Genomic DNA, 17,910 nt, shown 5'->3' on the forward strand with positions numbered 1-17,910 from the left:
TCCCTCCCTCCCACACTCTCCGTTCGTTTCACCTTCCTCGCGCCGAACCGCGCCGCCGGGCTATGTGTAGCCGACTCGTTCGCATGCAGTCAGACACAGACACTGACACAGACACGTCTCCATCCAGCATACTGGCTAACGGGTTCGGTAGGTAGGTTTCGTAAATATACAACAAATACAGAAAGTAACATTCCCCTACCGCGGCACTGCCCCATTCCTTCCTTCCCCCCTACCCTACGCCCCATCCTTTGTGCGTAGATAGGATAGCGGCGTAGATCGTGGGCGCCTTTGCGTTTACCTACTTACTCCCCTGGGACGCGATGCCCACGCGTGGGGAGGATGCCCCTGAGCTAGCGCACTTGGGGGAGCTCACCGGTCTCGGGGATGTGTGCGAGGAGGAGTGTGAGCGGGGTGGTTTGGGTGGTGATCACATGTTTGTTTGTATCCCGGGACAGTGGGAGGAGGAGGAGGAGGAGGAATTTAGACTTGTCTCGCGCGCTGTTGTCTGGTATTTTGCTGTCTGATGGATACAAGTAAGTCATGGTAAGACAGTATTTGTGATGCAAGGATGGATGTGTGTGGGAGTTGGAAGGAATTGGGAGGTCTCAGTTGGCGGTCCCATCGATTTGGGTTTTACAGTTGCATGAAAACTTTACTCAAGCATTTCTTGGATGTATGGAACGTTATCTCATCGTCTTAATTGTTTCTAAACACGTTTCTAAACACTTGTGGTTGTAGAGATGCCGGTTTCACTTTTCTCGCATATCTGTCTTGTACGGCTGTTTCTGTCGATCGGCCCATAATTACATACTACACCACATCTCACACCACCACCAGCCGGATCTCTCTACAACTTCAAATCCACCACATATAACCCACACACATAACCAAAGTTGAACGACATCATAACCATAGTTGAACAATAAATAGTCTCTCCAATTCTAACATCTCGACAAAAACTAGATATAGATAATAAAGATACGTATATACAAACAGCCCCCCCCCCCAATTCCTCCCGCCCTCGCGCCCAAAATGCAATTATTCCACCACCCCCTTCCAAAAACATAAATACGCCACACACACCTCCCAAAAAACAAAAATCCCATCACTCCGTTTTCATTCCGCCACTCTGTTTCCCTAAGGGGGTCCCTGCGAGGGTAGAAAAGCAAATAAAAAACATGGGAGATGTCTAACACGGCCGTGAGAGCGTCAAAGTAGTCCAGGGTAGTCATTAGGACGGTTCATCATAATTCTCTCCTAGGGCGTAATGGTAGTGGTAGGTTTGTAGAGTTGAGTTCATTTTTGTCGAAGTATCCCCAGTTTCCCGGCGCGCGCGGATTTCCATTAATACGGGGTTTGTGCGAACGCGAGTGGCTCCAAAAGGCGACGGGTTCCGCACACAAGGCGTCAATATATCCAGCAAAAACTCCAGCCATCAGGTGGGTATCAGCACAAATTGTTCGGTGCTATGCTGCACGTCTAGGTCTCCGTCAGGTCTGTTCCATATATAGGATGGAATGTCCACGGGATCCAAAACTGGTGCACATCGTGCAACGGCCATATATCTCCTCGGTGCGACAGAGTACGCACTTCCAGAGATCCGACAAATGATCCATGGCTGGCTGGATCACAACGGCGTGAACATCCTAGCAAAGAAACACGGCCATGGCATCATGTCTTCAAACAGAGAGAGAAAGAGAAGGTCGAGTCCACGGAGCATAGCACCTCGGGAGGTCCAAGCACGGGCAAATCCTAACGGCGATGTTTCCCAGGATGTCTGTCGGTGCGCCTCTCCGGATCTCTGTCGCTCCTCTCGCTGCGATGCCTCGACTGTCCCGAGCTGGTCGGCTTCGGCGCCTGGTTGGACTGGTCCGGGAAATCCTCTTCATATCCATCATACTCCATGTTTTGGTCTTCTTGAGGACCTGTAGGCCGAAGCGGCCAGTTAGACACGATTCACACACGAGGGTAGCGTCAATACGCACCACGGCCGCCGTTGTAGTTGTAGGGATCCTGGCCTGGTAAACTGTCGCGCTGCTGGTACTGCTGCGGTGGGGGAACTGGCTGTCCCCGACCTTGGGGCATGATCGGTGGCTGGTCGTAGTATCCCTGTGGAGGCGCACGGTTGTCGGGCTGGTAGCCCTGATTCATACCTCTACCCTCCCCGTATCCAGGGTTGGGCGGTGCATATCCTGTCCGTGGTGGTTGGGAAGGTGCCTGTGAAAGACCATACTGGACGGGAGTCCCGTATGAGTAGTTTGGATTGGGATTGTATTCCGGCTGAGCTCCATATGGTTGCGGCGGCTGCTGCTGCGGCTGGCCTGGGTAACCATCATATCTTCCTCCTGCCTGGTTTGGCTGCTGCTGCGGCGATGGAATGGAATATCCTCCTCCTTGGAGTTGAGGGGCATCGTCCCACGGCGGCTGCTGCTGCCGGGCCCGGGTAAGTGACGAACGGTACCCGACGTCTGGTGTAATGTTAGATGACCGAACACCTACGTCCGAATCTCGCAATGGTGAGATACCTCCACCCTGTGATCCCCTGTTTGTCTGGTTTTTCGCCCGCTCTGCTCCCCATCTGGCAGAGTCGGCCTTGATGTCGGTCAATTGATCCTGAAATCCCACGGTGATCAGCAACAATGTCTTGTGGAAATGGTGTTCGGGTTTCATTTACCGTCGTCAGAGCACGGTAGGCGGTGATGAAGTAGCCGGCGATCGGCTCTCCTTTGCTGTTCTGTAGTATGTCAGTATGGTTGATGAGAAGCCGTCGTCGACGGGTGAGTCACCTTGTGCTGTCCGGGTTTCACGAGCGCGTCGTTGCCCAAGTACCGACAGATGTCAGTCGTGATGACCTCTCTGTCGATACCTGTGGCCGGCACGAAATATGTCGCGAGACGTTGCGACATTGTGATTGTTAGTTAGGCAGTGGAGGGAATAAATGAAGTCCAGGTGGATGGGCCCTTTGATCCAGGAAATTTGCGGGGAAAGTATCAGCCTGGGAGAGTCCGTGGTAAAAATCCGAGTATCGGTTCCTTCCTTTTTCCAGTCCAACGGGTGTGGGAAAATGGAGTTCAAACAGGGAGATCCAGGCAGTCCAGGGAGATGGAATAGTACAGCGACCGACACAAGCGGGGAAAGGCTTGATGTGTCAAATCCCGTGTGAAGAGACTCAAGTGGACTGGATCCTAGGTTTGTATTTGGTCCTTTTGGTATGGAAGTCTGCTCCTCTGACTGTGGATATGTGGGATCACAAGTAACCTGGTACGGGAAGCTTTTTTCAACCGTAGGATAGACCGTGGGATAGAAGAAGAAACTCTCTCTGGAAGGAGGAGGGGATGGCGGATGCCTAGTATATCTCCAAATCCCGGGGCGATAAACTGCGACAAGGAAAAAAACACAGTGCTATGCGCTGGCCAAGATGCAGTAAGGATGGAAGCAATGCACACAATATCGAAATCCGAGGGAGGGATGGTTTTTGTATAGATGTTTGTTGGGGATTTTTCTTGGGGAAGAGTGATGGAAGAAGGAAGAGAGAGGAGGGAGGGATTCGAAGGTGGTGGGCGGAAGTCAAGGAAGAGATGGGAAGGGTTGGGTGTGGGTGGTGGGCGGGATGGTGGGCGGTGGGCGGTGGGTCAGTCTGGGTAACGCGTGCTAAGCGGTGGTTGGTTTGGGGGAAGAGCAAACACAGATGAGTGGTTGGTTGACACCTGTCTCTATGGCATCTATGGTCTCCTATGGCATGGGGGAGGATTATGTAAGAATGCAGAAAGTCGAAGAGAGTTATACCATAGGACAATACTCGAGAAAAGGAAGATATCGAGGAGAATATAGTAGGTACGACTGGTACCGTCTAGTACCTACCATATATGCCTTGATACAACGCCTAACCGTCCCATGCCAACTAGTTGCGAGCCCATCTCCTCTATTTGCTCTACAATAAAGTGTATATTCGGTATATATGGAGCATAACCATCTATTTCGCTATCTTCCCTGCTCTTTCCACCTCTAATGCGCCTTCCATGCACTAGGGACGACAGAGCAGCAGCTGAAAATGACCCTGATACGGCCAACCTTGCGCCATCACTGGCCATTGCCACAATGCCGCTTTATATGCTCTGCGGCTCGTTACATGGCGAGGAAGGACTGACATGGGCGATGTCGACGATGGGGTACACACGTCGCCCCGGGACCCTCAGCCAGGACCCCTCTGATGCCCAAGGGTTCGTTCACCCCACGCCCGTTCCCTCCAACGACAACGATAACCGCTCTAGACCGATCGATGCAACCAACAGCCCGAGAGCCGCCTTCGGTAGATGGTAGACGAGACAAGGGCAAGCTTCGATGCCCACCGGTGGGAGAGAGAGCTCACCTGCCTTGCTTCGTCTCCTCGAGACCGCACTCTGCCTGAAGATATTGCGGCATGAAACGACTCGTTGGGCTTCGCTGGATAGCGACCCCACTGCAGTACCCATAGGTCGCGAGAGCGACACCAGTTGAGGCGAGGTAACCTCGCAGCCCCTAGAAGCTGCCGTGCTGCGATATTATCTCCAATCTAGCACTCACGACCATTCCAACAACCTGGTTCGCATGCAAGGACAACTACGCAGTGCAGAACTCACCGAGATTGATACAGAGCACGGCAGCTAGGAAAAAACCATCCTGTCAGCGCATCCCAGCGCCACCAGTTACCTCCAGTACCGTCGCCACAGCTTGGGCCCATCGGGCACCAACGCGACCCATCAAAAAAGCATAGCTGCCTTGTCGGGTACCTACGCCGGTTGTGCGCCAATGGGTACTTGTGTGTACAAGCTGTACATAACAACCAACTATAGTCCAACCACCCAACCCACTCTGTTCTTCGCAGTCATCTGATTGTTATGATTTGCCGTGAGAAATCTTTCATTGGGTTTTGTCGTGGATTTGCGTGTTGGCATACAGGCGGCTGCCTCGCAATACATTGGAGGTCGGGACGTGGCCAATCAGACCTAACAATCACGTGAATCTGAGACCGATCTGGGTCAGGTAGGTAAAAGGGAGACATGCTGATTGGTTACCTGTATATCGTCAACGGACCGTACCGGACCAGATTTTGGTGACAGGTCGTCCGTCTGTTGTCAAACGAGGCTGTTATAGAGGCTATTGTGCAAAGGGGTCCCCGCCGTGGGAAGCATGGTATCGGCGACGGGGATGAAAACAAGCCCGTCTCACGGTAAAGAGTGTGGGGATATCAGTAGCTGTAATCCACGTAGATTCCTTCCAACAGGTGAGCCAGCCATGACGTCGGCGTTGGAAGTTTCTTCTCGACGAGGCTTGTTTCAGCCTCCCATTAAAATTTTGATACCCAAGGCAGGGACTGCACGGTTGGTAGCTGTGTGGGGAATAAGTTGAGTACTGGCCATGGATATGGGAATGCAACAAGTCCCCGGTATGTAAATATATCTGCTTTTTGCGGAGGTTGGTTTCATTGCACCATTCCAATCCCCATATTAATCTACTCCAGTAGATTGCTGAGTTATATAGTTACCCCCTGAGGGTATTTGCCATAAAAATCAACCGAAACTAAGCTTGCTCTGTCCCTTTTCTGACTTTGCTGCGTCCTTTTTGCTCCCTTTATTCTTCTTTTTTCCTGGACCGGGCTTCGGTCGAGGTTGAGGGGTATGCGACAGTCTTCGGTCTTCGTCGTGCAGGTCTTTCGCAAAATGCCAATCATTATGGCTTTGAAATGAATTGTCGGATTCAAATGTTTCATTGCATTGCTTGCAGAAATATGATGTTATTGATGCGTTTTTGAACCCGGACTGGGGTGCGTGGATTTGGTGTGTTGCTGTAATATTGTCTTCTTCATCGAATGGCCAGTCCCCGATTTCCCCGATTTCCCCATGAGACCCCTCCAGCTTTTCCGATTCGTCAGTACCAGGCTGCTTCGAGAAAAATCCTTGGATACTCCTCGCGCCATGTTCTGTCTGCTGCCTCTTCTCTGGCCTATCTGATGCTCCATTCTCCGGCCTATAATCGTTTTCTCGAGCAGCCTTTGCCTCGTCGCCTTTCAACAAAAACCCTCCAATGCCCATATTCCCTGTAATGCCGTCCTCGAACCCGGCAACACTAAGACTCAGATTCGCACAGGGCCACACGTTACCTTCGAGGATGATCTGACCAAGGAGCTTGCTCGCCAGGTCAAACAAAATCGTCTCATCAATGGTTTTTCCCAACGGAATTGGCATCTGGCGAGATTTTGTCTGACCTCCGTGTCGGAAATGGAGGTTTATAGTCTTTGGCCTGCGCTTATTTTCCAGGACGCCTTCTTCGACTAGCCGAGAGTAGATATCACCGACAAATATCCTTAACCACCGAGAGGCCTGTTCTCGTGTGTTAATACTTGGCCGAAATGACTTGGCTGAGAGCATCGATTTGATCTGTGTTCGTGAATTAACCTCACTCTGATCAATCCCTCTGATGGTTTGATAGACCCAGCTGCCAGTTTCATCGCCCAGCTTCTGCTTCAACCGCTCGATTGGTACCTCAAGTAGCCCTGATACCGTATCTGTCTCGAAGGTGTCGACAATTTGCGTACCCAACTTCCCCCCTAAATTTCTGATTTTGGTGAACTTGAAGTCAGAAAGAAATTGCTGTATAGCTCGGTTCCTGATGACCGTCTGTTGGTTCGGTTTGCGATGCGCCGAACCGAGCTTGGATAACATCTTATTATGCGCAATACCGCCGGAACATGTGTATTTCAGTTGCTCCCTCACAGCAGCCCGAACGTCTCGGACTATCTCTGAGCCGAGAAGGATGGCCACGTCGTCCCAGTCCGGATCATCATCTTCTGTTTCGCTAACGTCGAGGTCGACTAAGGCGTCTGCTTTCCAATCCAATACAGTGGTTGGGGGCAGCGGAAGAAACTCGGATAGATCCTTAGGTGGCGACGAAAGTTCAGGATAATGCTCCAAAAGGATGCTATGAACCTGTGCAGATAAATCCAGAAAGACCTCATCTATACCTGCCTTCTCAACCCTCTGTAAGTCTGGCGGAAGGCATCCTTTCATGCAAGCCAGGATCTTCCGAGACTCCAGCCTATACGGGTCAAGAGAGACTTTGTGCGTGGCCATGTTCGCAGATGCATCTTTGTGGTATGCCCATTTCACATCGCCTTCTTTCCACGTCGCCACATGCTGCAAGATGGCATCTGGACATAGCTTTCTTGCCTCCTTCGCCGTGAGCATCCTTGATATGCCGAACGTACGGGCTGGGTAATTCACTGCTATGAGGGATTGCCTGGGAATGAAGAGCAATTATCAGCACAATAATATAATCATAAAAGATTTTAAACAAGGATAACCCACCACTGCTGCACCGCAAGAGGCTTGTCCTCTGGCAGGCCCAATCGCACCATCTCGCATTGGGCGTAGAAGGCATCGAGATCAATATGAGCAATGACTCGAAGGGGGCATGTTACCGAAGACAGTGCAAGATGAGCAAGTTGTCTATATGTGAATTTCGACCGCTTGGTCGCATCGCCGCCAGCGGTAGGAGACGATTGCTCAAATGGCTGTGAGGACGACATCGCGCGCAGCTATGGACTGTACCTGTCCCAAAGCGTCTGTGGTCCACACCGTGAAATTTAACCACCTGTCAGCCTAACACTGCTAGGTAGCCCCTGCCGGCATTTTAAAAACGGTAAATTGTCTTGAATCTTTGCTTGGACTTGGAATTCACCAATGCTGAATACCGCCGCGTGATCGACCTCGCCAGGTGCGTGACACGTTCGTTGGTAACGCGCCCGCGTAAAGTGTTTTTCCAAGGCAGTGTGATTCCAAACATGTGGTCAGAAATGGGTGGAATAAAGGTACTAAGCAAAGCAAAAAGTTAAGACATAGTCGTGAAGCATGCATATGCTATATTTCTTGCTTCCTTTGACGTATTAGCGTTATTTATGATGTGTTGTGACTTCTTGGTTGTTCTCGTCTGGGTGTCATCTGATCTAATCTTATCGGATCTGATGTGATCCTGGACATGTCAAGGTACTTCAGCCTCACATAATCCTGTTGACTCAGCTGTCTAAGAATGTTTAAGAAGACACGTCTCGGTGTTGTTCTTTGGAAAATGGGTTTTGCAAGATCGGATATTTGCAGCCGCGATGCTATCCCTCTCAGACCTCCCTCCTGAAATCCTCTCGGAAATAGCTACGTTTGTTGGGGGGGAATATCTTCGGGATCAGACAGAAAGGCTGCTCTTGTGCAAGGCTTGGTTCGACTCCCATATCCTCAGAGTAAAACTAGTCTAAAGGCATACTTTAGGTACAGAGCTGCGCATCATCTGGCTTTTGAGAATGTTATTATCGACATCGGGCCCCTCGAGCGTTGTCTGGCTGAGTCTCACTTTCCTGACAGCCTCGTGGGGACCAAATCATTATTTATCAGAGGCAAACCCTTCCACAAGACTTTAAGGTCTTATAACAAACTGATGGCAGCAAAAATGGAATGTATAGCAGGGCGAAACCATAACAGAAAGGGCGCTGAGATGTATCTAAGAAGGTGGTGGACCATCAACATGTGCAACCTTCTCACATCTTTTGCCAAATATCTACCCCAAATGGCTGACCTCCGCTCTTTTCGAGTCAAAGTGCCTATTGGGTCGTTAACATCCGAGCGGCTGGACAGTCTCAGATGTGCAGCTACAGTCTCACTGATCTCGCACCTTCCGAAGACTCTCACGAGTCTTACGATTGATACTCCAGGAGGGCCGTCGCGATTCAAGCCGCAAATGGCGCAGTCCAACCACGTCTGCCCGCTTCTACTGAATAAGGAGGTATTGCCATCGTTGCGCCATCTGGCGATTCGCAGCCACAACATTTGCCCAGAACTTTGTGCAGTAGACGACTCTAGGCTACAAACCCAACTCCAAACATTGATAGTAAACCTCAGCATGGCCGAGGGAGGGTTTTACGCCGCAGTTAATTCTCGCTACTGTGAAGAAGACAAGTACGAAAGGAAACCCATATACCCGCATATGAAGACGCTGGCAAAATCCGTAGCGCATCGCTTTCCAGCTATAACAATGATGAGACTTCTCTGTATCAACCCCAAATCGCCAGGTAGTCTCGGGATTTGCTACAACGTCCTCTCGGAGCGAGAAGTCCTTTTACCCGATGATGTGCTTTGGGATGATGTGGATTGGGATGATACGGATGCTGAGCCAGCCCCCCCTCCAAGCGAACATTCGGACCCGGACGATTCAAACATCGAAGCTTCTTATGATGGATCGTTGTCACCCTGAGCGTTCTCGGCTCGTCTCTAACGAGATATAACCAATCGGTGCAGCCGCCTTTTTCCCGGTTGCACTGCTTCCGAGCCGCCACTAAACTTGGTTCTGTTGTAAAACCTTGAACTAGAGGGGCAACCTCTTTATGTGCATATATTGTCTTGCAGCGCTTCGAGCTGTGGCTACATCTTGCTGTCTATTGTTTTTCATAACTTTTATACTCGCTGTTGTGGCATGTTTTAAATTGGTGCTACAGGAGACCATTGACCAAATATAAGTGCTTAGAGGCTACAGAGTTGCTTTATCAAAATTCGTGCGACTTGTCACGGCTGACTATTCTCTACACCATCTCTTTGACTGTTAGTACAGGACATCTCAGAGCTATAGCTCAATACTCGTAGGACCATGTGAATAAATGGGCAGGATATTAGCAATTCTACGATTTAAAACAAAATGCACAATTTGGTTAGCTCTTAGCACAAGACTTTTGGGTTGCACGAGTATGCTTGCGGTTATTGAAGAATGGGTGCTCTGTCTACTATCTAGTTCAGCAATATCACTACCTACCAATCACCTCTTACATGGCTCCGCTGCTCAGCTGTCAAGTTGAAGCTGATAGCCTCCCGGTATACTCTTTTCGACCTGCAGAATTCATGCACGTCAGCACTTGCAGCGGATGCTGCCGCTTCCATGCACAGCACTGACTCGCGTCCCCAATTGGCTATTATATATCGGCGTTCTACCAACGATAATGATGGACGTGTATATATTGGCAGACACGAACGGTTTCTCGCCCTCACTGATTCAAACGGGAGCATATGCAATAGATCCCATTATGAATTTGTAGCATCAATGACGAATACCCGCAGCCATGTGTGGTGGCACAGGATTCCAGGCCGCCTACACAACAGAGATGCAACGAATGAAGTGCTGGTTGATGCAGAATCATTCTCGTGGGCGGTGGTCAACTGCATAGCTGAGGGGTAGATGTTGCAAAATGACACGATGATGGAGCTCAAAGCCAATATGGCGAAGTTTTCCGTGGAGATGGCATGTGCGACCGACTCAAACCAAAAGTTTATAGATGGAGCGATCCTCCCCCCTTTCGCACCATTCCATTTCTCATACTCGACTTCAAGAACAGAAGAATAATTACAATCCATACATATTCTATAACTAACCTATACACTTTTACATTTCTACCTAACACAATGTCCGCCTCAGATATCATCTTTAGTGGGTTCGCACTCTCCTCTTAGAAGGATATCAAGCTTACACTTGATCCCAGACACCGCCATCGCGGCCGTGAACAACAACGACCACCTCCGCGTCTACACCCAAGACACCAACGGTGGCATCCGCGAGTCCCTCTACGAGGGCAAATGGCAAAATGGCAACGCCGGCAACACCATCGTGACAGCCAAGCTCGGCAGCCCCATCGCCGCGACCTCCAAGGAGCTCAAGGAGGTAACTCCCCCCGATATCCACCCCGTCCCATTCCCAACTAACCAGCCCTAGATCCGCGTCTACACCCTCTCCACAGACAATATACTCACTGAGACAGCCTACTCCGCCGGCCGCGGCTGGTACACCGGCGACCTCGGCGCCAAAAAGTTCGTCGTCGCGCCCTACTCCAAGATCGCAGCCACCTTCCTTGCAACGGGATCCTCCCTCCAGCTGCGTGTCTACGCCCAGCTCCCCGACAACACCATCCAAGAATACGGCTACGATAGTGCGTCCCCCCCCCACCCCCAGTCTCACCCATTTACACCCCACTAACAAAATCCCAGGCGCCTCCACTGGCTGGGTAAAGCAAACCAACCTCGGCAGCGCCGTCGCCGGCTCCTCCATCGCCACAACATCCTTCAACATCTCCAGCCTCAGCATCCGGTACCCTACCCCCCCAACAACAGTCTCCAAGCTATACCTGAGCCGCAACTAACACCCCTTAGCACATACATCCAAACCCCCTCCCTGTCCCTCGCCGAACACGCCTACGACACCCCCAAAGGGTGGTACACCGGCGCCTTCAGTGTTCCCTCCGCCCCCCCCCGCGCCGCCATCGCCGCGACCTCGTACGCCGCGTCCGCCTCCGCGATCTCTCTCCGCGTATACCACGCCGCAGCGGATAATACGCTGGTAGAGCGCGCGTATGATGGGGATGGATGGTATGCGGGTGCATTTGTGCAGAAGACGGTGCCGGGGACACAGGCGGCGGTGATTGAGTGGACGACCCAGGGGACGCAGTTGAGGGTTTACTTTCAGAATGGGACGCAGGTTAGTGGGGTTAGTGAGTGGGTGTGGAGTGGGGAGTGGGTTAAGGGGGCTGCGGCGATTCCGCCAGCTGCACAGTAAAGGGGGAATTGAGGTTTGGTGGGGAGATGGGGATGAGGTAAGCGCTGGGACACTCGTTTTATGAGGCCGAGGAAATGCGGGGGAAGGTATGGGATCGTAGTTAGTCAATGAGATTTGATGCTGCCAGCCCTTTTTAAACTGCATGTGGCTACGTAGCCATCCCATCTCTGCGATCTCTCCCGATTCACCTGTTCCACCCACAACCTACCAACTAGATTATCATCCCCATCAGGACGGACACCGCAATCAAACATTCTAGAGGCGTTGTATTGTTACAATATACCTATTATACAAGTCCTCCTTACCCCAACCCATCCCATTCCATCCCATATTACCACTCCATGACCCCACCATCACCTACCAATCCCTCCCTTCCCCCCTTTCCCCCTAATGGTCCCCCTCAAAACCTCCAACTCCCTCCTCAACCCCTCCACCTCCCTCTCGAGCTCCGCCACCCTCTCCGTCTGCCTCGCCCTAAACGCTCTTTGTGCAGCTCGATTCTGTGCTCGTCTCTTCATTTTCTACGAGTTTAATTAGCCCCTATCCATCTCTCGCATTTCTTTGTTCTCTTCCAACTCCAACTCCATCTAGTTGGTGGGGGCGAGAAGGGGGATAAATAAAACGAATGACGAACCTGCGCACTAACCCTGTCCCCGCCACAATCCCTCTCCTCCTCCTTCAACGGTGTGTATTTCTCCCCCTCACCCCCGCTCCCTCCAATGGGACTCTCAGGCGTCAAAGGGCTCGCACTCGTACTCGCCGGACTCGTCCCCCCAGACGGCAAGAACGAGAGACTCGGTCTATATGCGCCCCCTTTCGGTGGCGCAAAGTCCAGGCGCGGGCGGTATGGCGCTGGTCTGTGTGTGTGAGCCGTATTGTGCCTCTGGATGTGTGTGTGTGTGTTGTGGAGGGGTTGGTTGTGATTATGATTTTGCTTGTGATTCGATTTATGACACGGCGCAGAAGGAGGAGGAGGAGGGGGAGGAGCATATATCGGTGATGGTGACCGCGAGTGAATGGGTGAGGCGAGGGGGTAGAGGTCCGCGAAATACGCGTCCCCTGGTATAGGGCTCGACGCCGTGGAGGAGGGGCTGGTCATCTTGGTTGCGCCTTGTATGCGCTACGGTGAGGTTTGATATCAAGTCTATGAGACGGAGCGGGGATGTTTGTTTTGAGGCGGCGACGAGGTCGAGGTCAGGAGCATAGGCAATGAGGAGGACATGGTGAGGGCTTGCGCGGTGGAGGAGGAGGGGATCATATATCCAAAAGGCCAGAATCCCTCTCACCTCCCTCTATATTTTCATCTCCGCGGACTTACAACCTCTTCATCGCCTCTCCCCTCCATCCAGCGTCACAGCAAGACAAGACACAAGACACAAGACAACCCCGCCGTCACACCTCACTCACTCACCCACGCACACGCGCTTAGAAATTAGTAAAATTTCAAATCCCGCCACGAGGCTGCATCGCGCTGCACCGCGCGCCGCACGCTCGGTCGGAGCGCCCAGCCTTGCGGGATTTGAAGGGACGAGGTAGGGGGGGAGGGGATTGGATGGTGAGGGGCCGGTGTACCGAGGATCGGTGGAGGGGGTTGTGTGACATGATGGGTGAGAGGCGAGTGCCGGCCGGTAGAAGGGCGAAGAAGTTCGGTGCATTGACATAGCTAGTTTCTGTCAGCATGCTTGGTGGAGAGGTGTTGTGGTGAATATGCATGCATGGGTGAAGCTCCCCTTTCTCCTTCTCATTCATGCGCGTTGGACTCGGTGTTTTGGAGTCATACTCATATCACACTGCTCAAGACTGGACAAGTAAAATATTCCCACATCACCTCCTCCCGCCTCTAAGGAATTCAATTACAACACAGTACTCCACAGCATTACCTCTCCCCCCCACCTTCAATAAACAAAAGCACTCAAGCAAGCGCCAAGCGCCCACCGCCCAGTCCAGCCCGCAGCCCATCCCGCTCCTCGGCCGGAGATGTCAAGCGATGCGGGGGTGGGGCCGTTCCACCGAAGGGGGCGTGACCACGGCGGGAGAGGATGCATTACCATAACCTAAATAAATAAAAAAAGCCTCATAATTCCCGACTGTCGCCGAAAGTCAGGTTTTGTGGTCATACTATATCATCTCGTGCCCTGGTACCGCTTCAGAATTTGGTATTTGGAAAAAGCCCTCCGTCAACGCCCGTTTGCAGACGGGATGGAGCCCCCGTAGTTGAGGCGTCGCTGGTTGCGGCTAGTATCACGTGATTTGGTGATTTGTGCCAAGGGGTATCACGTGTTCAAACAAAGAAAATCGGGATGATTCCAGGCCCGCCTTACCCAAAATCTCGAGCCCAGAATAGTCTCGGCGCCGCGTCAAGAAAACGTCCCGTTCGTTCGCTTCGTTCGCGCGTTTATCTCGACGACGTTCGTTCAGTGAGCGCTTTCACAATCTCGGCATTAACATTTCGTGCGCTGTACAAAACACGTTACTCTGAAAGAAGAGCAACCACACAGACACGCAAAGGGGTCCTACACCCACCCACCCACCACGTGACGATATTCACCCCTAGAACAGCATCCAAAAGACTCACCCAGCAAACATGGACATCCTCAAACCCCTCACCACCCGCCTAACCGCGCACCCCAAACTCCTCATCTCCGCGCTCTCCATCGCCGCCCCCATCGCCTACCTAAGCTACCTCCACCACACCCTCTCCAAAACCACCACCCACGTCCGCAGCTCTGGGCCGCTGACCCGGGAAGCCGTCGCGGATATCTCCTCCGTCCCCGCGTCGGTGCTGGGGGGTGGTTACAAGATGGTCCGCGATAAGGCGTGGAAGCGCGTTCCCAAGACGGAGATGCCAGACAAGGGGGGGGAGGAGATGGTGAAATTGTATTTGAGAGAGACGATGGGGTTGTTTGCGAGGAGGTTTCCCCAGGCTTATTTGTTGAGGGTTGTTGCTCCTGGGGGCGCTAGGACGTTCGATAAGGAATATATTGGGGGTTGTGTGTTTGGGGTTGGGGAGGTGGTGGCGGGGGTTTATAAGGTTGCGAGGAGGGAGGGGAGTGAGAAGAGTGGGGTGGTGGAGTTTGAGATGGTGATGGGTAAGGAGAAGAGGGAGGGCGCGCCGGAGGGGAGGTTGGTGGTTGGGGGGAGAGAAGTGGAAGGGGAGTGGGAGTGGTGGAGTGAGACGGTTATGTGGGTTGAGGAGGGGGGGGCGATGCCGTTGGAGAAGAGGGGGGTGAGGTGGTTGCATGAGGTTGCGGCGTGGTGGTTGTTGGGGAGGGGGGTGGGGTATTTGAAGGGGTTGAAGAGGGCTGAGGGGAAGGGGGAGTAGGTGGGGATGGGTCGGGGGGGTTGTTGGATATTTGAAGGGGAATAGAAGGGTAGTGATGTGGTTCGGAAGGGGATGTAATGGGGGGAGGGTTATTTTGGGTTTTGGAGAGGTGGAAGGAGGATGGTGTATGATGGTGTATGATGGTGTATGATGGTGTAAGATCTAGAAGCAGAATGACATGCGGTGGTGTATAATCTGATAGACAACAGCAGGGGTGGCATGTCATCCCAAGGCAATTATCTTGATCTACTAGGAGAAAACTGGCGTTGAGCATCATGCCAACTCTGGTGTCCTCTGCAAGCCTTGTCCAACCCTGCCGAAAAAAGCTTATGGGAAAGACAATAGTACATATACACAAATATTTGATTCCCGCCGACACGGAATGGATACCAAACAGGCGCACGATGAAAAATACGTTTGGTCTAGGTCTTGATACATACATGCTTGCTCCCCTCTTCCACTCGCATATGCACACCACACCACGCGCCATTATCAGCGTGGGTATTACCACTTCAAGCCTACCTGTCTGCCTTCCTGACTGTATGTATATCTGTCCGCCGCGCATACACACGCGCACCCTATCCATCCACCCACCTCCCCGGCACCACGTATAAATCGACAAAAAAAAATAGAACAATGTACAGCGAAAAAATACGCCCTCCCTGCCCATCCACGGGGGCGGTGGTAAAAAAGGGATAACGCCTGGCACCCCTCGGGTTAACAAAACTAATGCAACACCCCCCTGACTTCAACTTGAAATCTCTTTTCCAACATCCACCCCTAATCAATAGCCATAAACCCAAACATCCCCACTACCAACCCCACAACCACCACCGTCAATATCCCCGCTCCCACCTTCCCCCCCGTCGTCGCCGGCGTCATCTTGGAGTAATCCACCACATCATTCCCCGCATTCGGATCGCCCACGCTCGTCCCCCCCGTCGAATTCGACACAATATTCCTCGCGTTCTTAATCAGCAGACTCTGAATCACCTCCAGCGCCGCCATCTGCTGCCCAACGCCGCGCGTCCCATCCCACGCCGCCTTCTTGCTCCACGAGAGGCCGCAGACGCGACCGGTCGGGGCGCCGGAACATTGCAGTGCTGCGGCTGCGGCAGAGGTGCGCAGGGGTTTCATGACAGTGTCGTAGATGAAGGGGGCGACTTTGGTAGAGGCGGCCATCCAGCGGGTTAGGAAGGCTTTTTGGGCGTACATGTCGACGGAGCACGAGAGGTCGGTTTCGCAGGCGAGTTCGAAGGCGATGCCGTTGGGGAAGAAGACTTCGATTGTGCGCGCGAGGAGCTTCTCGACGCGGTCTTTCCAGATGGCGCTGCCGTCGGTCTAGGGGGGGGGGTTAGTGGTTGGTTTAGAGGTGGGGAAAAGGGGGGGGGGATAGAGAGGGGGACTAACGTAGTTGTACATGGTGGCGGCGCCGAGGAGGAAGATGCCTGCGTTGTAGGAGAAGGGCACTTTGTTGATCTCGGTGCAGTTATCCTTTTGGTCTCCACCATCAAAGATGTTATAGTCCTTATCGAGGAATCCCACGCCGCTCATCCAATCCCACGTCTCGCTCGCGTACTTGGCATACGTCGCGTTTTTGGTGTAGAGCGCGAGGCGCGCGCCGATGTTGAAGAAGCAGCCGTTAGAAATGGAGTTCTTGTAGCTGTACCCGTTGAGGTAGCTGTAGGCTTGCCAATGCAGACCGCCGCCGCAGGTTGTTGGGTCGAGACGCTCGGCCTGGGTGTGGAAGACGGCTTGGGCGAGGGCGAGCCATTGCGGCTCGTCTGCTGCGGGGTTCTCGAAGTTGAACTCGGCGGCTGTCATGGCGGACATGCCCCAGAATCCTGTGGTGGGAATGTTAGCTCTGTGGTCGCGATGCTTGTTAGGTGGGTGGGTGGTAGGTACCTTGATCATCGTTACCCATACCGAGGGACTGGTTTTGGGGGAGATAGTCGAAGTGGTCACCGGACTGGTGAATCAACGCCTGCTTGATCACAGCGTTGTATGAGTCGTCGCCAGTGTAGTACCAGTAGTCGAGGAGGGAGCCGAACATGGCACCGGCCTCCCACCAGAAGTAACCCGCGTTGAGGACCAACGGCGTCGGAGGCGGCCCAGGAAGCAATCCCGGTGTCTGTCCTGACAAATTCCCCTTGTATTCCAACATCATGTCGTAGACAATCGTCGACGCGGCATTTTTGATAGATTCTAGAAAGAGACACAGAGTCAGCGGGCGGGAAGAGACATGCGATCAGGACGCGGGCGACGAACCATCATCGTCGATATTGAGTTCGATAGCACTGGCGACTCTGGCGCCTCCGAGGAGGAGCCATGCCGTAGAAACGAGTGTGGTGAGAAGCATAACGAGAACGAGAACGACGCGGTGAGGCTCAACCGCACCTCATCGGCGCAGGATCGGGATTGGGGAGGTGTTTTTGTCGTCGAGCACGGCGGTGCTTGGTGAGTGGCGGAAGCGCGGCTATGGCAGATTTGAGGTGGGTTGGGTAGTGAGCGACGAATTCGTGTTGCTGACGGTCAGCGGCGCAACGAGCGGAAGTGCGAAATGAGGTCCGTTCGGGCGCGGAGAGAGTTTATAGTTTGGGGGAGGTTGAGGGTGAAGGTTCGACGACGGGTGAGGCCGTGATGGTTGAGGACGAGACGACGTTGGCTAGCAAAAGCAGGAGTGGTGATTGATGATGATGGTGGTTACTTGTGGACTGTGGTACTGTGGACAGTGTGGGTGTGTGACGAAAGAACAGGATTCGTATAGGGACATGATCTTCACTCAGGGTACCGAGAGAGCGACGACGAGTCGAGGCTGTTGAGCCTGTGAACAGTGGGTGAAGTATTTTACAGTAGTAAATAGTATAGAGAGATACATGAGGTTGGGAGGGGTACGAGAGGTACAAGAGTTGCAAGTACTATAGTATGGTAGTATTGGCAGTATTGGAAGTACTACCTCCCTGTGGTCCCAG

The 17,910-nt window shown here is 52.7% G+C and overlaps 8 protein-coding genes across 8 annotated transcripts; 4 read left to right on the forward strand and 4 right to left on the reverse strand.

The window, feature by feature from the left end:
• Nucleotides 1-1,012: 1,012 nt before the first annotated feature.
• VE01_05234 (uncharacterized protein) lies at nt 1,013-3,559 on the reverse strand. The gene is made up of 4 exons (XM_059463684.1): nt 2,787-3,559; nt 2,675-2,734; nt 1,986-2,613; nt 1,013-1,925 (listed from the first exon to the last, which is right to left on the reverse strand). The coding sequence occupies exons 1-4, from the start codon at nt 2,904-2,906 to the stop codon at nt 1,753-1,755; spliced, it is 981 nt and encodes a 326-aa protein (XP_059319595.1). The 5' UTR covers nt 2,907-3,559; the 3' UTR covers nt 1,013-1,752.
• A 239-nt stretch (nt 3,560-3,798) lies between these two features.
• On the reverse strand, nt 3,799-7,939 carry RAD30 (DNA-directed DNA polymerase eta). Its single transcript, XM_018274701.2, has 2 exons — nt 7,344-7,939; nt 3,799-7,275 (listed from the first exon to the last, which is right to left on the reverse strand). The coding sequence occupies exons 1-2, from the start codon at nt 7,562-7,564 to the stop codon at nt 5,550-5,552; spliced, it is 1,947 nt and encodes a 648-aa protein (XP_018129147.1). The 5' UTR covers nt 7,565-7,939; the 3' UTR covers nt 3,799-5,549.
• Nucleotides 4,009-4,320, forward strand: VE01_05235 (uncharacterized protein; the record flags this gene model as incomplete). Its single annotated transcript, XM_018274700.1, has 1 exon — nt 4,009-4,320. One exon carries the CDS (start codon nt 4,009-4,011, stop codon nt 4,318-4,320), a length of 312 nt encoding a protein of 103 aa, XP_018129144.1.
• Nucleotides 7,731-9,790, forward strand: VE01_05237 (uncharacterized protein). The gene is made up of 2 exons (XM_018274702.2): nt 7,731-8,247; nt 8,298-9,790. Exons 1-2 carry the CDS (start codon nt 8,138-8,140, stop codon nt 9,274-9,276), a joined length of 1,089 nt encoding a protein of 362 aa, XP_018129146.2. The 5' UTR covers nt 7,731-8,137; the 3' UTR covers nt 9,277-9,790.
• Nucleotides 9,791-9,965: 175 nt separating this feature from the next.
• On the forward strand, nt 9,966-11,290 carry VE01_05238 (uncharacterized protein). Its single transcript, XM_059463685.1, has 4 exons — nt 9,966-10,497; nt 10,550-10,728; nt 10,780-10,993; nt 11,052-11,290. Exons 1-4 carry the CDS (start codon nt 10,314-10,316, stop codon nt 11,201-11,203), a joined length of 729 nt encoding a protein of 242 aa, XP_059319594.1. The 5' UTR covers nt 9,966-10,313; the 3' UTR covers nt 11,204-11,290.
• A 679-nt stretch (nt 11,291-11,969) lies between these two features.
• On the reverse strand, nt 11,970-13,504 carry VE01_05239 (uncharacterized protein; the record flags this gene model as incomplete). Its single annotated transcript, XM_059463686.1, has 3 exons — nt 13,332-13,504; nt 12,251-13,279; nt 11,970-12,137 (listed from the first exon to the last, which is right to left on the reverse strand). Exons 2-3 carry the CDS (start codon nt 12,713-12,715, stop codon nt 11,970-11,972), a joined length of 633 nt encoding a protein of 210 aa, XP_059319593.1. The 5' UTR covers nt 12,716-13,279; nt 13,332-13,504.
• Nucleotides 13,505-13,958: 454 nt separating this feature from the next.
• Nucleotides 13,959-14,938, forward strand: VE01_05240 (uncharacterized protein; the record flags this gene model as incomplete). Its single annotated transcript, XM_018274705.2, has 1 exon — nt 13,959-14,938. The coding sequence occupies exon 1, from the start codon at nt 14,201-14,203 to the stop codon at nt 14,936-14,938; it is 738 nt and encodes a 245-aa protein (XP_018129246.1). The 5' UTR covers nt 13,959-14,200.
• A 398-nt stretch (nt 14,939-15,336) lies between these two features.
• On the reverse strand, nt 15,337-17,910 carry VE01_05241 (uncharacterized protein). The gene is made up of 4 exons (XM_018274706.2): nt 17,207-17,910; nt 16,844-17,143; nt 16,349-16,782; nt 15,337-16,279 (listed from the first exon to the last, which is right to left on the reverse strand). The coding sequence occupies exons 1-4, from the start codon at nt 17,295-17,297 to the stop codon at nt 15,719-15,721; spliced, it is 1,386 nt and encodes a 461-aa protein (XP_018129247.1). The 5' UTR covers nt 17,298-17,910; the 3' UTR covers nt 15,337-15,718.

The sequence above is a fragment of the Pseudogymnoascus verrucosus genome, assembly GCF_001662655.1.
Source record: "Pseudogymnoascus verrucosus strain UAMH 10579 unplaced genomic scaffold scaffold_30, whole genome shotgun sequence".
NCBI classification, from domain to species: Eukaryota; Fungi; Ascomycota; class Leotiomycetes; order Thelebolales; family Thelebolaceae; genus Pseudogymnoascus; species Pseudogymnoascus verrucosus.

Excerpts from the sequence above, each read along its gene's own strand:
- VE01_05234 (XM_059463684.1), bottom strand. The coding sequence starts at position 2,906 with ATGTCGCAACGTCTCGCGACATATTTCGTGCCGGCCACAGGTATCGAC. Across the intron at positions 2,735-2,786 it reads TGAAACCCGGACAGCACAAG|AACAGCAAAGGAGAGCCGAT; the intron begins GTGACTCACCCG and ends GACATACTACAG. Across the intron at positions 1,926-1,985 it reads CAACTACAACGGCGGCCGTG|GTCCTCAAGAAGACCAAAAC; the intron begins GTGCGTATTGAC and ends TTCGGCCTACAG.
- RAD30 (XM_018274701.2), bottom strand. The coding sequence starts at position 7,564 with ATGTCGTCCTCACAGCCATTTGAGCAATCGTCTCCTACCGCTGGCGGC. Across the intron at positions 7,276-7,343 it reads CCTCTTGCGGTGCAGCAGTG|GCAATCCCTCATAGCAGTGA; the intron begins GTGGGTTATCCT and ends CTTCATTCCCAG.
- VE01_05237 (XM_018274702.2), top strand. The coding sequence starts at position 8,138 with ATGCTATCCCTCTCAGACCTCCCTCCTGAAATCCTCTCGGAAATAGCT. Across the intron at positions 8,248-8,297 it reads CTGCTCTTGTGCAAGGCTTG|GTACAGAGCTGCGCATCATC; the intron begins GTTCGACTCCCA and ends GGCATACTTTAG.
- VE01_05238 (XM_059463685.1), top strand. The coding sequence starts at position 10,314 with ATGTGCGACCGACTCAAACCAAAAGTTTATAGATGGAGCGATCCTCCC. Across the intron at positions 10,498-10,549 it reads CGCCTCAGATATCATCTTTA|ACACCGCCATCGCGGCCGTG; the intron begins GTGGGTTCGCAC and ends ACTTGATCCCAG. Across the intron at positions 10,994-11,051 it reads CCAAGAATACGGCTACGATA|GCGCCTCCACTGGCTGGGTA; the intron begins GTGCGTCCCCCC and ends ACAAAATCCCAG.
- VE01_05241 (XM_018274706.2), bottom strand. The coding sequence starts at position 17,297 with ATGCTTCTCACCACACTCGTTTCTACGGCATGGCTCCTCCTCGGAGGC. Across the intron at positions 17,144-17,206 it reads ACTCAATATCGACGATGATG|AATCTATCAAAAATGCCGCG; the intron begins GTTCGTCGCCCG and ends GTCTCTTTCTAG. Across the intron at positions 16,783-16,843 it reads TATGGGTAACGATGATCAAG|GATTCTGGGGCATGTCCGCC; the intron begins GTACCTACCACC and ends TTCCCACCACAG.